The following is a 20,724-nucleotide window of genomic DNA, read 5'->3' as shown; positions in this document are numbered from 1 at the left end:
GTTAAACTGTGTCAGAAAAAAAAATTATCTTAATTATGTCAGATAACACTTAAGCAAAACATAGGTCAGTGTCTGAATAATTTTTGGTTCCAAATTTTAATAAATTTTACTGGTAGTCCACTGTATGGAGAATTTTTGGATATCATATGTCACAGTCTACTTTATTTTGCTATCCTCACTTAAATAAATGAACTATAGTGTCTAGCACCCACTAGTAAAAATATATCAAAAATATAAAAAATGTCAGAATCAATCTTTGTTTGACTGTTTTTTATATTTTTTGATCACACAATTTTATTTTATTTTTATTTTTATTTTATAGTTTTCTTTTGTTTGGTTGTTTGTTTGTTTTTAACCTCCAGAGTGTCCTTGGACCCCAGTTTGAAAATCCCTACATACAAATGCTTACATAGTGTATTAAAACTCTCATTTTGAAAGAGTAAAGACATTCCTGCAAGATCTTTTAAATAAATGTACTTCCTTTTAATATGATTCTCTCGCTCACTCCAACATTGGTCAACTGTGTAGTCGGTGGTTTTGGCAGTCTAACGAATGAATGAAGCTATAATTTCAGGCTGCAAAGTCTATTAAGTTCTTATTGATTCTGCCATTAATGATGATATAAATTCATTGCTGGAACAAAAAAGTGCTGACCATAAACCGATCGTGCTAAATGACGAGCATAAAATGCCGTCTGAACGCTCCAGCTGTGCTCATTTTTTCCACAGTCTGGCTTCGATATGTATTGTCCCCTGTAGTCTGATGCAGAGCGTGTTAAAGAACAACCACTGGCCCTGAGGCGGTCTACTCTTTAGTTTCTTCACCCACACGCTCTGTCCATCATTTTATCCCTGAGCTCAGGGACAGGACTGGAAATATCCGCCCTAAAGACGTGCCTCGTGTCACACGGGGGGCTATAGCCTGTTCTCTAATCTACCTATCAGTCACCGTGACAGCATCAAGACCGCTGTAAGAAGCAATATGCACAGGTCAAGGCGGCAGCATGGTTTAAATGGACGACCACCTGTGCTAGACAGCAGCCTCCTCCTTTAATATCTTCCTTTTATCTGGGCTGAAAGGAATCACACTGATTTCTTGTTAGATGCTTATTTTTTAACCATTTAGATTTTTTTTAATTGAAACTGTTGAATGAAGAGTAAACATGGCAGCTTTGGCTAATGATGTTTCTGTTGTGGGTGAGGGTGTTTACTTTAAATTTTGTAAGAAATCTGTATGATTTTTAACATTATCTCTCCCCCTTGCTTACACAAACAATCTCTCTGAGTCTTTCATATTCATGCACTCTGTATCTCTTTTTGTCTGTCCCTTTCACTCTGGCTCTTTGAAATGTGCTCATATATGAAATTAAACTTCAGTTTCTGAAGCCAGGCGACTCTAATCTCAGTCTCGCACAAGGACGGCCTTTATCAGCCCGACTGTCCCTGACAGGCCTCAGACAGAACCACCCCAATGTACAGGATATAGTCTATGAGGAGTTTTATAGAGACAGCGTAACGCCTCTCTTCTGTTGTTTACCATGCAATGTTTGCTAAGATCTTTAAGTAGTTTTAGGCAGCATTATGTTTTGGAAACTGAATTAATTATTTAAAGAATGATTGATCCTCTTGGATTATTTATGAAAATTAAAACAGAAACCAGATATCTAAAATATCTATTTAATGTTTCCACACTTTTTTTGAAGTGTTAGTTCATTTGCAGTACAGTTTATTGCTAAAATGTTGCTTTTTGGTTGTTAGAATGTTAAGTGGACACCAACATTAGAATATTAAAGATTTACACTAATTTTAAGCAAACTACTAATGCTTAAATATTTTAGTCCGATTTAAGTACATACTGAAAAATAGGTGTTAATTTAAATTCAATTCATTTTAATTCATCTTATTTTCTATAATTAAATAGAGTAGCGTTCAAAAGTTTGAAGTTGCCAAGATCGTAATATATTACATCATATTGTCCTGTCTCTTATTCTGTCCTAAGCTGGATTTATTTGACAAAAATACAGTGATTTTGTGAAATATTTTTACTATATATATATATATATATATATATATATATATATATATATATATATATATATATATATATATATATATATATATATATATTCAGCATCATTACTATAGTATTCAGTGTCACATGATCCTTCTGAAATCATTCTAATATGCATTTCTTCTTATGATCAATGTTGAAAACAGATGATTATCAGTTGTTTATATACCCATATGACACTTCAAGTATGACGTGAAGCTTTCTAGATGATGGACTCTTTCAAAGACACCTTGCTGATATAAGTGTGCTGACTGGGAAGAGAATAGGCTTCACACATGAATTAGCGCATTATTGCTGACAAATTGGGTTTCATCTGTCAATCACTTTAATCTTTCTCAATCTTCTCACAGGTCTTGAAGGTCTGGGCTTCACCGTTGTGACCAGAGATTCTTCAGTGCACGGGCCCGGCCCCATCCTCGTCAAAAACATCTTACCCAGAGGAGCTGCTGTCAAAGATGGCCGCCTGCAGTCAGGTGACAGGATACTAGAAGTGAGTCTCATTCTGGTGTAAGTTAGTTAGTAATCTGTGTGACTGCTTTAATTGGAAAAAAACTCTTTCATTTTACATCAGTGTGAAGTTGCATATGAAATCCATTGTGCATGCTTGTGTTCAGGTGAACGGTGTGGACATTACAGGCCGTTCTCAGGAGGAACTGGTGGCCATGTTACGCAGTACTAAGCAGGGGGATAGTGTTTGTCTGGTTGTGGCCAGACAGGAAGACATGTTCCTTCCACGTGAGCTGGTAAGGGTCTTCTTTGTCTAAAAATCGAATGCAGCGCTACAGTCTTCAGTTACAGTGTAGACGCCATGTCTTATACATCTAACTCTTCCAATCTGTTGCTAATAAACCTTTCTTAAAGTCTTTTCCTCTTTTCCTCTTTTGGTCTTTTCTTCTTTTCCAGTGAATGAATTGCGTAAAACACTATGCTTGAACATACAAAACAAACACCCTATTCATGAACACTGAACAGTGACTTTGGTTGCTTGTGGATGATGCAGTGTTTCCTACAGAAATCTAATTTTGTGAGTCATTTGTTTGTGAGTTGGACTGCATTGCAGTGCTTGTTTGATTGTTTTTGAGAACAATGCTGTTTTTGTTGTTTCACGTTACCAGGCCCTTTTAATTTACCAAATTTAATTTCGACTTCCAACTCGCATGATGCTGTGCTTTCAAAATGACATTGCAGGAAACACTAACAAGAGTTTTGAGCCTCTAAACTGGAGATCTGCACGAGGCAGATTTCAACCTACACATAAATTATTTGTTATTAAAGGAGACATTGGATGCAAAATCCACTTTTACATGGTGTTTGGACATTAATGTGTGTTGGCAGTGTGTGTACACAACCACCCTATAATGATAAAAATCCACCCATAATCCCCACAAATCATAAGCAGTTTGTCAGATCAAGCCGTTCACAGATTCCGAAAGTGATGTAAATTTGCACAGGCCCCTCCCACGACTGTTGACGGACACTGCCGTTTTAGCATAGACCCGCCCTGAGTGAGCTGTAAACAGTCCGCCATTGTTTCGACACCGCGCAGGTGTAGACAAGAATGTCTCCAAAGCAACTGAGGTGTTTTGTTTTTGGATATAAGAATGAACATAGCAGCTGTCCTTTACTCTCGATATCTGAGCTGCTGAAGACGCAGTGGATTAATTTTGTTTTTGAAGGGAATGCATCCCCGGATCTACTTATGTGTGTTTATGTCTGCGCTAAAAAGTTTGTTTTGCTAAAAAGTTCCTGAAGGATGGATCAATACCAACTGTTCATGATCCAGCTTCACCTCCAGAAGACGTGAGTAACGTTATATGTTGTTTTTTATGAATATTTGCAAATCGCCTTTCCTAATAGTGTGCAAGTTAGCAAGTTCCACGACGAATGCGAAGCTAGTGTGATATAGTTTGTTTTCACCCGACTGAACATGTTTTATCGCCGTTTGTTGGGTCGGGGAATGTCTGAGCAGTGTGGTATGATTGTCCAGCAAACAACAACAAACTCTGACTTAATCTGATGAGACCATGAACCATTGCCATGACGATGAGGCAAGTCCCTTGCAAAGACTGCTTTTTGATTGCGCCGGCGCCTCACGCACACACAACAAAGCACTGCAAACGTGACATCGCCTATGCTTGCACCTGTAAATCATTTTTATTTAATTTTAGTTCTTGTGGCTTTTGTGCAATAGATGAATAACATATATTTGTTTTTAGATATTTCTATTTTGCGGCAGTCCAACAAACACTGGCGTAGGAACCGGGGGGGGACGGGGGGGACGTGTCCCCCTCAATATTGGAAAATGCTGCATGTGTCCCACCCAAAAAATAGCCTATACACCGCAGGAACAAAAACTGTACATTTTGAACTTTTATTTTGAATACGCGACGAAGAAGATATTCGGTTTTGTCAGTCAAACCCAGAGTGATTTCATTCATGTTTGAATAATCACCATTCGCCAATCACCAGCTTCATATTCTTCACTTTTCACCTATAGTCGGACTCGGAGCATCTGATTGGTAGAGAGAAGTCAACATTACACTACGAACATTCAAATACGTTATTGGTGCGCACCAGCTTTGAACGACTCGACTTTGTATGAGGTAAATTAGTCTCAGTCAAGCGGTTTAAATTAACAAGCTTTTTAAAACTGAATTATGGATACGAGGCATGACATTATAAACTTTTTAATAGAAAAGTAAAATGTTATTGATATAGATAATAATGATAGTTCTAGTTCCAAGTGCCTATATCCAAAGCCGTATGTGACTGTTGTGTTTTTGTATTTTTTTGGGGTTACAAATCAAATATTTGCCTTGTAAAGTGCCCCTTTCCTTTCTGCCCGCAATTGCAGGGGGGCTTGTACACTTTTATGTTTCCCAAATTCAATATTTGTGTAATAATAAATAGATAAATTAAACAGATGAACAGATGATAAACAGATGATTTTGTTTATTTATTTTGCTGTTATTTCATATATGTCGTACCACGTGACGTCACCATACTGTATGTTACTATTATGGTGGCGAGATGGACGTTGATTCATAATGGCCAAAATGTCCCCCCCCCAATGTCAAAGTGGTTCCTACGCCCCTGCCAACAAATATTTATTCTCCCGCAACCCGCACACATAAATGTCTTACCGCCCGCACTCACACTTGCCCGTCAAATCTTGTCCCGCGCCGCACTTAGGTCTCTACTCTAAATATCCACTTAAAGATCCTCCAATTCCTCTGTTCACCTTTTTCATTTATATTTCCTGTCTTGTTTCCATTTTTTCCTGAAGCTTACCCCACATTAGTAGAATTTAGCAGATATTTTCGTTTGGACACTTTTTAGGTGACAGTCCTGTTAGAGAAATCTCACGTTAAACGGCCATTTCATCCAAAAATAAAAATTCTGTTATCATTTGCCATCGTCATTCCAAATCTGTAAGATTTTAGTTCACAAATTCCAATATTTTTAAGAAATGAAAAAAAAAAATAAATCCCTATGGTTCTCTCGTGTCAAGCAACTTAGGTTGACCTTCCGAGTTTACCATATTTGATGTGTATATGTATGTGCATTAATTAATGTTGAATGTGAACATGAGCCCTAATTCTAAATTTTCATCATATAAATAAATCACATATTTTATGGAAAATTGGATTAAACCGCTTGATTTAAATGGATTGCTTTTCGGATGCCTTTTTGTACTTTTGAAGCTTGAAAAATTTGAACTTTCAATGAATCCAAACCCTCTTTTGGCATTAAAAAAAAAACTACTGTCAGGATTTACTAAAGACACCCAGTGAAAAATTAGCACTGAAAAGGCATGGCCACAGTAATTTTTGCGGCTGACCTTATTGCATATGTATTTGTAGGAGTTTTCCTTTCAGATGCAACATTTATGGGAGGAGATCATTTAAATGAATCATACAAGGTGGTTTACTAAGGTTTGTGTTATAGTCAATTTACTGGTATTTGCACCATTATTTACCACCCAAAAAAAGCATGCCTTAAACCAGATGCTAATTTGCACTGTTCTTGGTATATTGTTTTGGTCATTATGGAAATGATCCGGCTGCGTCTGCATAGACGGTTGTAAGGTCTGGATACAGGTGTTCTTTGTCAGGGCACTTCCTGTGTTTCAGACCAAAAGGAAATGTAGTGGCATGTTATTTGGGTCATCTGCAGTGATATCATGTGTCTCTGAGGACACATGCCTCTGCACTGTCATGTCTGTCTCTAAAGCCCAAGAGGGCTCTGTTTGCTGTCTTAGCCGTGGAAGGTCATAGTCACGCTGTAGTTCCTCAAGCCTTGAGGACGGGAAGTCCTGAGCTTCCTGCCTTTGTCTCAACCCCTGTGGGATGTGTAAGAATGCTAGCTTTTGTCTGTTCTGATGTTCAGACGTCTTTACCTGTCACTCTCTCTCCCCACAACTTTCCCTCCCTTTGTTTTTGTCTGTTTGATATCTTTCCTGATGAACCTGGCGACCCACACACCCGCCGCCGGAGCGCTGGCCTCTCTGCACACACCCTTCTGCCCACCTTGTAGTCTGACTTCCTGCTCTTATCCATGCTTGTTGATTCAGTGTTGGGCAGGAAGTAGAGCAGGAGGTCGGGGCACTCCTACAGGAAGTGCTGGAGCATGCGGGGCTGTGTGAAGTCAGAGACTACAACTGTGCAGCTGTGTGTTGGCTCTTCCTGTATCTCCCTCAGCGTAGTGCCCGTCGATCCACAATCATCCAAATTCTGCCCCACTCAGCACTTTCTGTAAATAACCAAATGCTGAGAACCCCGTACACTTGGCCATTACCATAGCAGTGCCACTCAAACTTTGGCCCCTCACAGGAAATGAGCTACAGCCTCCATTGTCAACATCTTTCATGTATTAATTTAGATAAATTCACAGCAGCATAAGAGGAATTTATGACTCAGTAGTTGGCATCCAACAGTTACCTTTTTTGCCCTATAACAGGCAAGTCTTTGGAGTTGCATGCAATATACAGTTAAGAAGTAATAAGTAATGAATTACATTTGAATGTATTTTAATGTATGTGCACTACCATTCAAAAGTTTGGGATCAGTAAGATTTTTAAGTGTGAAAAGCTTTCATGCTGACCAAGGCTGCATTTATTTGATCAAAAATATAGTAATAACATTGTTATTACAATGTTATTACAATATTATTACGATTTAAAATCTATATTTTAAACAATTATATATGTGTAGTTTTTAATTTTATAATTAAAATATGAATTAAGTTATTCAAAAACCACTGAAAATCAGGAAGGGTTTGTTTTGACTCGAAACAACGTCTATGTTTACATGAGCAACAATAAACTGATAACCATCTCATTCTGGAATGTTAGATCCATGTAAACACACATTTTGAAACATTTATTATATATATTTTTCTCAATAATGTATAAATAATTGGATACAAATGTATCAAAAATAATGTAAAAAACATTGCAAACCGTGTTAGTGATCATCATTTCTCAATATAACTGCACTATCAATCCAGATTCTATTTAATGCTTTGTGAGCATGTTTTACTAAATGCAACCGCTGTCCTCTCCATGTTTGCTGTTAAGCGGAATATCTCCTGCTTTTCTTAAAGATTGCAAGGCCACTTTTTTGTTTCTAAGCACTTTATTTGTTTTGTGGTAAATGATGACGTCTACTGTATTTTCACCATATTAAAGACAATTCACACATTGTACTAGTAAATTCTCTGGTGAATTAATCCTCTCACTGTTCAATTACGTCTCTTATGCACGCTGTGTTGAACGCACCCTTCACTGCATCATTGCCACTGATTAGTTAGTATGCAGTGGTCTGAAGCATGACTGCGACTCATTACCCAAAAACCACTAGTTCTGCTTGCACACTGGAGATTAAACCCTTCAGTGGATTGAAATAAACATGTAAGGTCTTCAAACGCTCATAATTGTGGAAATTATGCATGGTGACATTAATGATTTTATTTGGTTAGTGAGCAGTTGCTTGGTTTTGCACGCGGCACACATTGAGCTTTGCATTTATAAACTGTTTGCTTGACTCAGTGACTGATGGATTGACGTCTCTCTGTGTGACTGGACTGTCTGGACTGAGATACGGTAGTCAGGGAGATTAATGTATGGGAAGAATTGCTCACAGACAGTGAAAGATGACTGTAGATACATTTTAAGAGCAAAAGCTGAAAGAGCGAGTGATTGAAATGTAAAAAAAAAAAGGCAAAGGAGATAGAAACGCTGATAGAGGAGTGACGGATGATGAGACAAAGAGAAAAATGGTGGATGTAGAAAAGGAAAGGGCTGAGGGAAGAAAAAGATGGTGACAGAAGGTAGAGAAAGCTGTCATTGTCAGTCTTAGATACAAAGCTGCAAAGAGAGGAATAGGAGAGCAATAAGAGCAGAAACAATACAAGGAAAAAGCTGCAAACATTTTTAAGGTTGGTGGAAGAAACTGTTGGGCAAAGCAAACAATTCTATATTAATAAATTAGCTAAGCGTTTATTTTTAATGGGGAGTGACCATTTCTAACTTGAATGTGCAAGGCTTACCGTATCATCCACTTCCAGTATATTTTAGCTGTACAAAAACAGCTTGTTATGCTGCTTGATTTTGCAAACTGGTAGTTCTTATTGTATTATTTCAATGTTTTGTCCTAATTATAAACACACTGCTTTGTAGCGTGCATAGTTTTACCATTTACTGCTTTCTTGCCGTATTATTTTAATGTATTGTCGTAATTTTAAACGTACTGGTTTGTAGCACAAATAGAAATTACCATTTACTGCACTGTTATTTTTCCAGTTGTTTACCTATAGCAGCTAATGAATTTCACATTGCAAGAAATGGTGGATATCGATAGAATGACATTGGAAAAAAATCATTCCAATATGCTTATTTGCTGATAAAGAACTATTTGTTATTATCAATGTTGAAAACATTTGTCCTTAATATTTTTGTGGAAACTGAGATGCATTTATTTTCAGGATTCTTCATCCTTGCTTAATAAAACTATTAAAGTCAGCATAAAACGAAAGTTGCGATCGTCTTTTCTTCCTTATTGGGATGTATTTCCGAGTGAAACAGCTTCTCAAGAAGATAAAAAAGGCAGGTTGAGGTTCAGGACTTGATAGGATCGTTGGTTCCAAACTACATGGTCAGAATAGACCTTATTCTGAATAAGATAATATTTTGATTAAGGTGTTTATGTGAGTTGCTTTTAGAATATTTCTTTCATGTTCCCATTTTACATGTTATAGATCATAGATTGATTAATGGCAGGTCATTACGCACACATGCCACGCTGTCCGACATTCCCTCCAGAATTTCACACATACAAATATAGTTTGTCTTGGTTATGGTACCATATATAGTTTTGGGTGTTTTATTTTTAATTTCACAAAAGCTTCAAGTGCAGTTAATCATTTTCATGCAATTTGTGCAAATAGACGACAAATAGACGGCAACATTTCATTCATGCCACCACAACAAACTCCGAAGTACTGGATGAGAGTTGAGGTGAGAGAAACTTGATTTGTGCCTTCTTGCTTGAAGCTATGGTCTCTTGTTTGCCATCAAACTGTTGACCACAGCTGTGTGTCCTGTTGCAAAAAAGCAGTAAAACTCCCACATGACGTTAAACGGATAGGTTACCCTACGCTCTAGATTTCTGCTTCAGCCAATGAATCCATAGAGCACTAGTCAGTCTGTAGATGAAGGACAGGCTTCAGACAGTCAGGAGAGAGAAGAGTTTGATAGAGATGATGCCATGTGAATGGAATGACAAGAGGAGGTCGTTTAAGAGAGATGAAGACTTACTTTGCGGCACAATGTGCAGAGATGTCTCACTGGAGACACATGCGGCGATAGTTTTGCCCATGTGATGAGGGGAAAGGAGAATCGGCAGGTGGGTTGGACACTCTACATCTGTCTGACTACCTGACGTATTTCTACCTGCCAGGTGATCTGTTGCTGAAAGAGTCTTACAACCTTCGCTCTTCAAAAGCCACACACCTAGGACCTCACGCACCCCTCGCACAGTCAGCCCTAATCTCTCTTCAATAGCGCTGCCGCCCTGTGGGGGATAGAGCTCTGTCTGCTGCTCCAGCTAGATGAAATAGTAATAGTGATATTAGATATGACTCCATGAACAAAAGAAAAAGAATGAGGACTCATTTCCTGTTCAGTTTGTAGTGTTTTTGCACGACAGACGCAGATTAAAAATGGAGTGCAGAGCTTGTAACAAAAGACCCTCGCGCCCCTTCAAGCAGGCGGCTTTGTGTACTTCAAAACAGCCTGCTAACAATGGCACCAGGCTGGGTAATAAGGGCCCTGACAAAGCCTTATCTCTCCCAGAACTCCAGCTGTGAAGACGAGCGGTTAGCACATGCGATAATGTTGTTGTGACAGTGTTCCCCTCTTTGGCTCGTCCTACACTAACCGAGGAAGTCGAACCAGCCAGGACGCTGGCCTCTCTGCTACTTAATCTCATATCCAGACCTTCTTGTTACTACTTGCATTATTTCCTCAATAAACCTTTGATGTTGGTATTACCAGCCCTCTGAAGTCTCGGGGCCCACGAGGCCTGGTTTCCAGTCTTGGCCTCTTTACGAGTAAATAAAGCCGCTTCCTGAGCGACAAGGTTATGGACGTCAATCCAGACCCCTTAGTCTTTTACAGCGTCCTCATCTCAATGGTTTTGCTTTCATCTCCACTTAAACAGAATCCATTTACTCATGGACAAACTTCACTCTTAGCCTTTCTGCCTTTAGCTGGCCATCGGAGCAGTCGTAGAGACGTTTCTTTGTTTAAGAGGTTATGTGAGTGTCTGTGCTTTTACCCCCGTGTTGACTTTAATGATGCTGCGGTCTGCAAGGTGAATGGTCCTTTCCATATGCATGTGCAGGGTAAAAAGTGCACTTTAGCATGTGTGCCGTAAGCCGAGAGGTTGATCGTACACCGCATGAGTCCCTCCCAATTGCACGCGGGGCTCTTGGAGACATCATATTAAAAGGGGAAATGTATTCGGCTCCTAGTGAAGAGGTAATTGGGCCTGATGAAAGGCAGTGGGTATTTGTTGATGCTGAAACCTGATTATGATCAGGGTATGTTCTCCATTTGGTGAAATGAAGTCCATACTGATGGCTTTGTTTAGTAAAAGCCAGAGAGAGATTGCCAAATATTGCAAATCCATTACTTGGGATGTTGAATGTTTAACATAGGATCACAATGGTTTTGCTGACGAAAAATTCATGCAACATTTTAAATATTGTGATAATTTTCATTCCTTTATGTAATTCATCATTTAGTTTATTGTTTTCTCTAAGTGTTACACGTATCATGAGTATGAGAGCAGTAATATTTTTGCGATATTTTCTAAATATCGATTAAAAAAAATTATTGCGAAATGACAGCATTTACATTAACCGTTGTTATGCGATTAAAACGTTTTTTCTTTCCTCTCGCGATAAGCCATTCCAAAAATCTTGGCAACGGATGTTGGTAGGTTTACATATATCCCAGCTGCTGCACTAGCCATTATTTTTAATCAAAAGAGTCGTAGGCATGTTATCCAAGCATTATGGCAAAGAAAGCCCCTTATACTTGGGAGTGGCCTTTTGTCTTTTATGAGTTTAATGAAGAACTCTTGTCTTCTGTCCAAACATACTGCGCCATCTTTAAAGAATGATCAACTTTTACAGACGGCAGATGACCTGTAAATGCGAATAAAACCAGTTTCCATTGCAGTTTTGCAAAATATTCATTTTTCGAATTGCCTGAAAAACCACTTCATGTGAGCGTAAAAACTTTTTTGCGATATATGGGAATTTTTGTGCCATTGGACATATTTTCAATTTGCAATATCATTTTGCGCAGTTTAAAGTGTAATGTAAACACGGCTAATTACAGAAAAATTAAATAAAGCATATTTTGTTATCTTTTGGAGCTTGGAAGGGTTCAGTTTGAGTAGATGTTTTATACTATCATCACTGTCCTCATCAGAGCTCATTTCCCAGTAAATTCAGCATCTGGCTCATATTTGCAATCTGAAAATAACTTATTCTCAAAACACATCATTTTCAACATCTTCAAAATCAATGTTTTGACCACTGGTGCTGACAACTTCTTCACCAGATCCATTGACAGTGACAGTAACAGTCATGTTTGATTGCATTTAGTACTTGCTCTGTTGTAAATCGCTGAGCTATTTCAAGTTTTGTTGACGATACTATCTATTCTTTTGTTTTCTGCCTGCAGTAACTATGAGTGAAACGTCACGTCATCATTGTGTATCATACATTGCCACCTTGTGAAATAAAGGTGAATAGCACTTATTCAGTAATCAAAGATTCAATTATTGTTGTGCAGAAAAAAATAAAATAAAATACTTACACTTTTACACATCGGGTCGTTAGCGACCCTATACATTTTTCACAAAAAATGAATGGGAAAACAGGCATTCTTTTATATAGATTTTTTGGTAACACTTTATAATACTGAACCTTCATTAATGAATAACTACACAGGAACAAAATGCATTGAGTAATGCATTATTAACACTTTTGTAAACTTTGTAAACTTTTGAGGTTTTTGTACAGTTTTGTACAGTAATTCCATTTGATGTATTTGGTAACAATTGAGTCATTACTAGTGGGTTACCAGGATCTTCACTTTAGAATACTGATACAAATAAGTAGTAGTTCCTTTAGAATTATATAGTAACTCTTGAGTTATTACTGTCCAATACTTTACAAAAACCTCACAAGTTTACAGTTATCATGTTTCTCACTTTAGAATACTGGTCCAAATAATTAGTAATTCCTTCTGAAGGATTTGGTAATTATTCAGTCATTACTACTATGTTACCATGACCTTCACTTTATAATTAATTATACATTATGCATTATTCACATTAATTATGAACCTGTATTTAACAGTTCTTAGTAGTTCTCTGGGAGGTATGAAAAAAAAAAATAGTAGTTACTGATTAGCTAATAGTGAACTGCCACATTCAAATGAGCACTGTTACTTACTAGTGTGTTAATCAGAGTTTCTTGATTGTTAACCCCCAGGGGTCTGAGTGATTCTGGGGCCCTTGAGATGTTTTGACATGCCCTGACATTTGTGTTTATTTCAGCTACTTATAACATACTATTGGCCAACAAGTAATTTTGCTGTATTCAGCACAAACTCTGCTACAATAATATGTGAGAAAAATAGATGTATATGTTTGCATTTTTGAGGAAATAATGTTTATGCATGGTTATTGAAAAAACAAACAAACAAAAAAAAAAATAAGTCACTGAAATACAGCCACAAAACCAATAATAAATACATGTTCACAAGACTTCTGGGTATTGGAGGTTGTAGGCTAGAGTTTTTGCTTCAAAATGATGTAAACAAATTATCCTGCCTACTCGTTCACATAAAACAATAATGATTTAAATTTTGTAAGACACTTTTTGTCAAGGAAGACAGTATGCATGGAGGCATGAATCTTCATGAATAATGCTGTGATTCACATCTGAGAAGACAAAGACCTACATAATGACCTGCATTATGAGCTCTTTCAGATAGGAAGGCTATGTGAGTGAAATTTTTTTTTTATTTTGGTAGTTTATTCTGAATATAGTTAACAATATAAATTAAACGTATTTAGAATAAATGAGGGCACATTTTAAATATAAAATTTTACCTGTAAATACATCATGTTCAAAGATGTAAGTGAACATCACTTAGCTGGCATTCCAAGGTGTTTGGTGTTTCTTTGCAGTGGTGAAAAAAAAAAAAAAAAAAAAATCCTGCTTCCAGTCAGTGATATACCATTGTAACGGTTTCCAACAATGGTAATAGCTGAGTATCAAATCACTATATTAGAATGATTTCTGAAGGATCATGTCACACTGAAGACTGCAGTAATCATACGGACAATCATGCGGACAATAGTTCTTTGTGCACAATGAAAGAGTTGGTTCAATGTCTAAGAAGTGCAGAAAAATCTTTCTGTACCACTTCATGGTTTTGTGCTGTGTTGTGTAGTACTGTATCAGCTGATCAGACAAGTAAACACCCCCATGTGTTTGTTGTATCTCTTGGGATCTCTTTGGAACAGGTGTTTGGAAATTTTCATTGTCACATCTGTGTAAAAAAAAAAAGTTACAGAAGTTACTGTTATGTCATACAAGAACATATACTTTTGCATTAGATGATGTAGACCACATGTATGATAAACTACCAAAACTGTGTGAAATATATTATGAATATCTTTAGAGAGTATCACATTACAAGCATTTACACTTGAGCATATATACACAAACATTTGTAAGTGACATTGTAAGGCAATTTTGTCAAAAGCTAGCCAAAACTAGCTAAAATATAGTCTGAAAACTCATGAGTTTTATATTATCACCAGGCACAACAAAGACAACAGTTTCTGTAATGCCATACATTTACATATACGTTTTGAATTAAGATGTTTACAGTTACATATATAAAATAGTATGTCTGTGCACTTACTTGGTATGATTCTCGATCGCACTGAGAACCGAACGACACCTGTGCACGATGCTGGTGAAGGTGGGCATGATGCAGACACATTCCTGAACAAATAAAACACTGTTAGCATACATTGTCCAAAGTAAACAGATGGGCAATTAGTGGGTATAGGCTGCGAGTATCTGTTGATGGGCCATATAGACCGCACATATTTAGTGCATTTCAAACATTGACATCTGTATTCAGTATAGCACAATAGTGTGAAAATTCATACGAGTTTTATATTATCAGAAAAATAATTATATAACACTAAACAACTTACCTCGTACCTTTATCCTTCTCAAGGTCAATTTGCTGTTCGAAATAAAACCGTTCGTCATCTCAGTCTTCCTCAGAGGAAAAGGTGAATTCTTCCTCGTTGTCCAGAATCATCTGAAGGGATCTTTACCGGAGTACCGCGCCATCCTCAAAACACGACGAACGTTCAGTGAATCTGCTGTTTTTTTGCGGCATTGACAGAGGGGCGTGTGCGATGCAGACAGTTTACCTAAACTATTTACCATGTGAACGGGGTGTGGCAGTCTCAGCTCATTACAGATAATGAAGTGAGAAGGAAAAGAAGGAACCTCTCCTCGGTTTCAAATTTTCAGAAAAAAAGTGAGGTAGTATCGCCGGCGCGACCGCCGACTTATTTGTTCCTGTGTAGTTATTCACTAATGAAGGATCAATATTCTAAAGAGTTACCTTTTTTTTTTTTTTCTTGTACTGTTTACAATGAATTGTTTGAGGAATACTAAGAAGGTTGATGTCTAAAATGTCTTGATGTCTAAAAAATGGGTGTGAGGCCCTGAAAAAGCAGATGAAGCAAATGGTCTGTTTAACCCATGATGTTTAGTCAAGACAAGTCACCTTTATTTTTCTAGAAATTTATACAATACACATTGTTTCAAAGCAGTTTTACTTTGATCAACATGACAATAATGATGCAAACAGAGTTAAATTCTGTGTAAAGTCAGTTCAGTGTTGATTCAGTTCCGTCGTAAGATCAAAGCCCGCTCTACCGCCACCACTGGAAATGTGGATGATGGTGGGTACGAGTGTAATGGTGGTATGACTCTATCCCAAACCTTCCTCTACAATCTGCTGCTCTCTCTTAATGCATGTACAGAATGTACTACAAAGACATCTCATCAGCACAAACACACACACACTTTACCGCTCAATTCACCACCTGCTCACTGCTGAAAGGTGGTAGAGTGCTTCCCAAAATGAAAGAATCATTTTAGAAACATGCTGGAGATATAGAGCACAATGACATGAGCTCTCTCTTGCAAGATCATTTTTTCCCCATCAGGACTGGGCCTTTGATCCACACCCAATAAAAGCCACCATGGGCTTGAGTCATGTGCTTTTGAGTAGGGTTTGATTATCAACAAATCAGCGAATCAGCATTACAGAGGATCTGCTAAGCTCTACACAAAGCCCAACCGAGCTTTTACAGTGCTTTCACACCAGTTTGTGGTTCATGTTGAGTTCGTTTGGTTGGTGTGAAAGAGGTTTTTCTGACCCGGGTCCTCTTGAAATGGTTGATCTTGTGTGCAGTGAACTATGGTTTGCAGTTGTTATGATCAGTCCCTCCTAAATCATGGAAGTGAACTCCTATTGACGACATAATTTGCATCTTTGCATGCTCCACACAAAAATGCATTTTTCATAGCTGCTCGTCTCTGAATAAATTACCTTTGCAGAGCAGCTAGCTTTTCAAGTGTTGTTTTGTATGTAAAGTTATTATGGTTAATTGAGTAGGACAAAATCATGAATAGACCAGTGTAGCTGGCTTTAAAGTTTTTTTTTTTTTTTGATTGAGTCATAGTTTTTGTCTATTTAAACATCTTACATTTTGTCTGTTAAGATATCCTTAAAATTCAATTAATGTTTTGTCATGTCATTTCTTAATTTTAGCCAGTTTTACTAAAATAGCATCTAATTGAAGAGTTTGGTTCCAAAATGCTATAAATCCATTTTTGATTAATTTGAGTAAAAATGTGTTTTCTTTACCAAGAAAGTACCAAGATGAAGATAACAATATGTTCTGTTTCAAACTTTCACATAGCATCTTTAAGTTATAATAACATTAAAAATTCAAATCCAGATTTTGATTTTCTGATTATTTTTTTTCCCCAAAATGCAATAAATCCAACACAAGTTTTTTTTTTCTTTTTTTTTCTTTTTTTTCTCGAAAATGCAAATATTCCATTGAATCGATATAAAAGTTATTTTTCATATTGAAACTGTTGCAAATACACAACAAAGTAAGTTGATCCACATATATGGACTTGGTCAATATTAATCTTATATTCAGGCACTGGACTACAATTGCATTCAGTCATCGCTTCCAAAATGAATTCAACGGGTCATTATGTTAATGCTAAAAATTAATTATGTCTCAGTTTGTCATTACCATTTAAAGAGTATCTGACGGCACCGCAAACGGCTTTTAAAAACTGTTCATGGTTCGGTTTTGGAGACCATGACAGAAGTTTGATGCTGTTGTGAAACAAGCAACAGCTGGCATTTTTCCTCCTCCCGAGTGCATAATCTTGTTAATCTCTTCACGTAAGTGATTAGATTTCGATGGCTTACGTTTCTTACCCACCACAGAAACCACCAAAGGTTCATAAATGGCATCACAATTATTCACTTTTATGTTTTTTGTTAATCACAAAGTACAAAATAGATAAGGAAAACTAGAAATACCAGGTGTATTCAGAGCGCTGCCGTTACTGTTTACAATGCGTGGAATGGTGTTCTGTGATTGGTTGAGTGGATGTATTGCATTCTGCAGAGAAGGGAGACTGGCATTTGTCATGACAGAATAACGTGGCAGATTTCGCATTTTGAGTAAAAATAAAGATTTACTTTTCAATACTGACCAGATACAATACTGATTTTGGCAAGAACTAAATTTTTTTTAAAATGGCGCTTATCGTGGAACCAAGCTCTTCAATTGTAGTTGAAAATAAAATTTTAAGTGATGAGTATATGATGGGAAGCTGTTAAATATTATATTAAATATGTTAAATATAATATTATATTTAAACACATCAAGATTTAAGAAAAAAATGTGAAAACTGTTCTTGGTGAAAACCTGATCTCCTGAAATAACATTATGATTTCACTATTGCAACACGATACTGTGAATTCTTTGTTTGAGTTATTCATTGTCTGTGTTTTAGATGTGTTTTAATATGTTGTTACAGAAAGAGTATATTCAAAATGTAAATGTTATCCTTTTTTTTGTATAATATATCTAATTACTATAATATAGGATCTGCTTAGGTGAGTTAATTAACCTGTAAGCAAAGCGCTTCAATTTCCAGACATTACTGACTATTATTGGATTATTTGCAACAGTCATGTTCTTTCTTTTTTCTTTTTCTTTTTTTTTTTTCTTGTTAGTATAGCCATGCTATTTTTTTTTTTTTCTTCATATTTTTATCAACACTATGTTTCATTAAAATATTTGAAGTATTGTCATGATGCACATTCGCATGATTCTGGCATCACTATGACCTCACCGGCTCAGGGTGAGCAGATACCCATCTGGCCGTATGTCTCAGTGAGTTCATGTCTGACCAGTGCAGCTTGCCGACACTCCCTCACATTAAATCCTCCTTTTCCCTCAAGATCCTCAGCATGCCGGCCGGCCGGTCGGCTCTCAGCTCTTGTTTATCCAGGCTTTTGCAGTGCTTACAGACCTGCTGCAGCTAATACCAGCCCAGCTGCACTCACTTATGTAGTTGGATTGTGTTTTGCATAATATCTAATACTGTGTCAATTATAAAGAGACAGTAATAAGACTCGGGGTAATACAATATTTCTTATTTTTCCGGTTTGTGTGTGAATGACAGCACTATACTTCTTGCTGGTGGTTAATGAAATTAGTCTCAGTTGAATGTATGTCTTTGTCAGATCGGAACAGAAATGCCCTCAGGCAAAGAAGACCACTGGAATTTTTTTGCGCCTTATGAGAGTGAAATGATACAGATGCATTTATTGTTTGTGTGGGGAAAGTACATGATTTCCTCATTTTTTATGTGCGATAAAGCAATTTAAAATTCCTTATGTGCCATAACGCATTACGGAGATGAGATCATCCAGTATAATTTTTGTGTAAAAATAATACAGTAGTTGTATGAAAAGTTACTTACCAAAGAAAATGTTTTTAGATGGACCAAAAAATATTTTTAGATGGAAGATATGCCGAACTGACCAAATAACAACAGAATAATCCTAATATGATGACCTGTATTTGCTTTTTCTATTTCTTTGGAAGTCAAAATAAAGTTTAATGTTTAAAGTTTAATTTTACTTGAATTAAATGATTTAATAATAAATATAGCTGCAAGCAGCAATTATTGGGGCCAAGCTCAAAGAGCACAATAAGCCATGCTGGAAGTGTCAGACCAGCTGCAGTGTTAATTTTGACAGCAAAGTTTGATTTAGTTAGTCGTAGTCTTTTGACTAAAATGCCATTTAGTTTAAGTCATATTTTAGTCATTGGGAGTTGTTTTAATTTTAGTCTAGTTTTAGTCAACTAAATAACATAACATTTTAGTCTACTAAATCTACAGTAGATTAGTCAACTAAAATCTAATTTAGTTAGTAAGCATTTCTCTAACAATACACAGATTCAATACATTGATATACATTTGATATTCTCCAAACTGTTTATGTGCACTGTCTTAAGACAACCAACTGTACTTCACTTGCCAAAACTAAGTGCAAAGTACACGAAAGAGAGCTGAATTCAGTGCTTTTCAGGTAGTATTATAGTTTTTGTTAAAAAAACAAAAAACAAAGAATGATTAGATTTGATTTTTCTGTTTTCATTGTAATTTTAGTTAAAAGTTTTAGTAATTTTTTGTTTTTTAGCGTTTGCTTTTACATGTCAGTATAGTTTTTTTTTTTTCTTGTTTTTTTTCTGTTTTAGTTATTTTAGTACAGCAGGTTAAGCCAAAGCTTGGAAACTAGATAAAATAATTTTACATTTTTTATATTTTTATTTATTTCAGTTAACTTTTATTTCAACTAATGAAGATTTTTATGGTTTTAGGTTTAACTATAATAACCCTTATACTTGTAAAATATATTGATTAATGTGTCAAATAATGTTCTTAGTCTTTCATTCCTGAAGATACAGAAGATACAGTAGTTTACTATGAATTAAATAGAAATTAAATTAAGTTAAATACAGTTTGTTGTGTAAACAAAATAACAATAATGACCAGGAAAAAAAATAATTATAAACCATCCCGCATACACAGTGACTCTTATTCTGAAATGTCTGCAGTCTGCACTGTAGCAGTAGCAGGCTGCTCATTTAAGTTCAGATGAGGGAGATAAAATATGCATTCTTACAACCGTCTACAACATATTACCATATAAACATTGTGCAGTAAACATTGTCATAATTGATTAACATTAGCTTGTAAGCAATCGCTTGGCATAAATGTACGCTATTCATTAATTGCGAAGCAGTCTGAAGTGCTGATGCTCGACCCTGTAGAGCGCAAAAGCGCCACATTTTCCCAAGGTTAGATCAGCACGTTACACTTCAAATGTGCGCATCTTCCACACAGGACACCAGTCCTGACTGGATATCTTCCCAAATCATCCCTCTCTATCATTTTCGTTTCGTTTTTATTCGTTGATGAAAATGAGAGTAGATTTTAGTTATAGTTTTAGTCATTCAAAACTCATTTTAATTCAGTCATCGTCTCATTTTCGCTAAACAATGTCGTTGACGAAAATTGACAAAAAATTTTCGTCAACCAAATTAACACTGACCAGCTGCAACAAAAAGTAATGACATTTTAAGATGATTTTAGGCAAATTGGCTGAAAAATCGTAAATAGAATCATTAGAAATATGATTCAGAAGTTTATCAGAGTCAACCAATTGCTGTCACTGTGATCAAACTGAAAACGGTTTTGTCTATCGACACAAAATCCATAACTCTTTGTTGGCAAGGTCTGGAGATGATCTGGTTCAAATTTCATTAAAATCGGTGCAATGTAAAAGTATGTTTCAAAATGGCGGGAAAATTTTCATGGCGGAAAATGATGTCATAGCAATCGAATCGGCTGAAGGAATCAAAG

General features: G+C 36.5%; 1 protein-coding gene across 3 annotated transcripts in view; it reads left to right on the top strand.

The window, feature by feature from the left end:
- The window catches only part of pard3bb (par-3 family cell polarity regulator beta b), a 433,139-nt gene that overhangs the window by 185,476 nt on the left and 226,939 nt on the right, over window positions 1-20,724 (top strand). For all 3 annotated transcript variants that reach the window (XM_067410020.1, XM_067410021.1, XM_067410022.1), the window contains 2 exons: window positions 2,421-2,560; window positions 2,685-2,813. In XM_067410020.1, the coding sequence (XP_067266121.1) occupies window positions 2,421-2,560; window positions 2,685-2,813 (269 nt within the window). The remainder of the gene's footprint in view (window positions 1-2,420; window positions 2,561-2,684; window positions 2,814-20,724) is intronic.

Source organism: Chanodichthys erythropterus, chromosome 14 (genome assembly GCF_024489055.1).
Source record: "Chanodichthys erythropterus isolate Z2021 chromosome 14, ASM2448905v1, whole genome shotgun sequence".
Taxonomy (NCBI): domain Eukaryota; kingdom Metazoa; phylum Chordata; class Actinopteri; order Cypriniformes; family Xenocyprididae; genus Chanodichthys; species Chanodichthys erythropterus.
The sequence above is the reverse complement of the archived record's forward strand: the minus strand, read 5'-3'. Positions and strand labels throughout refer to the sequence as shown.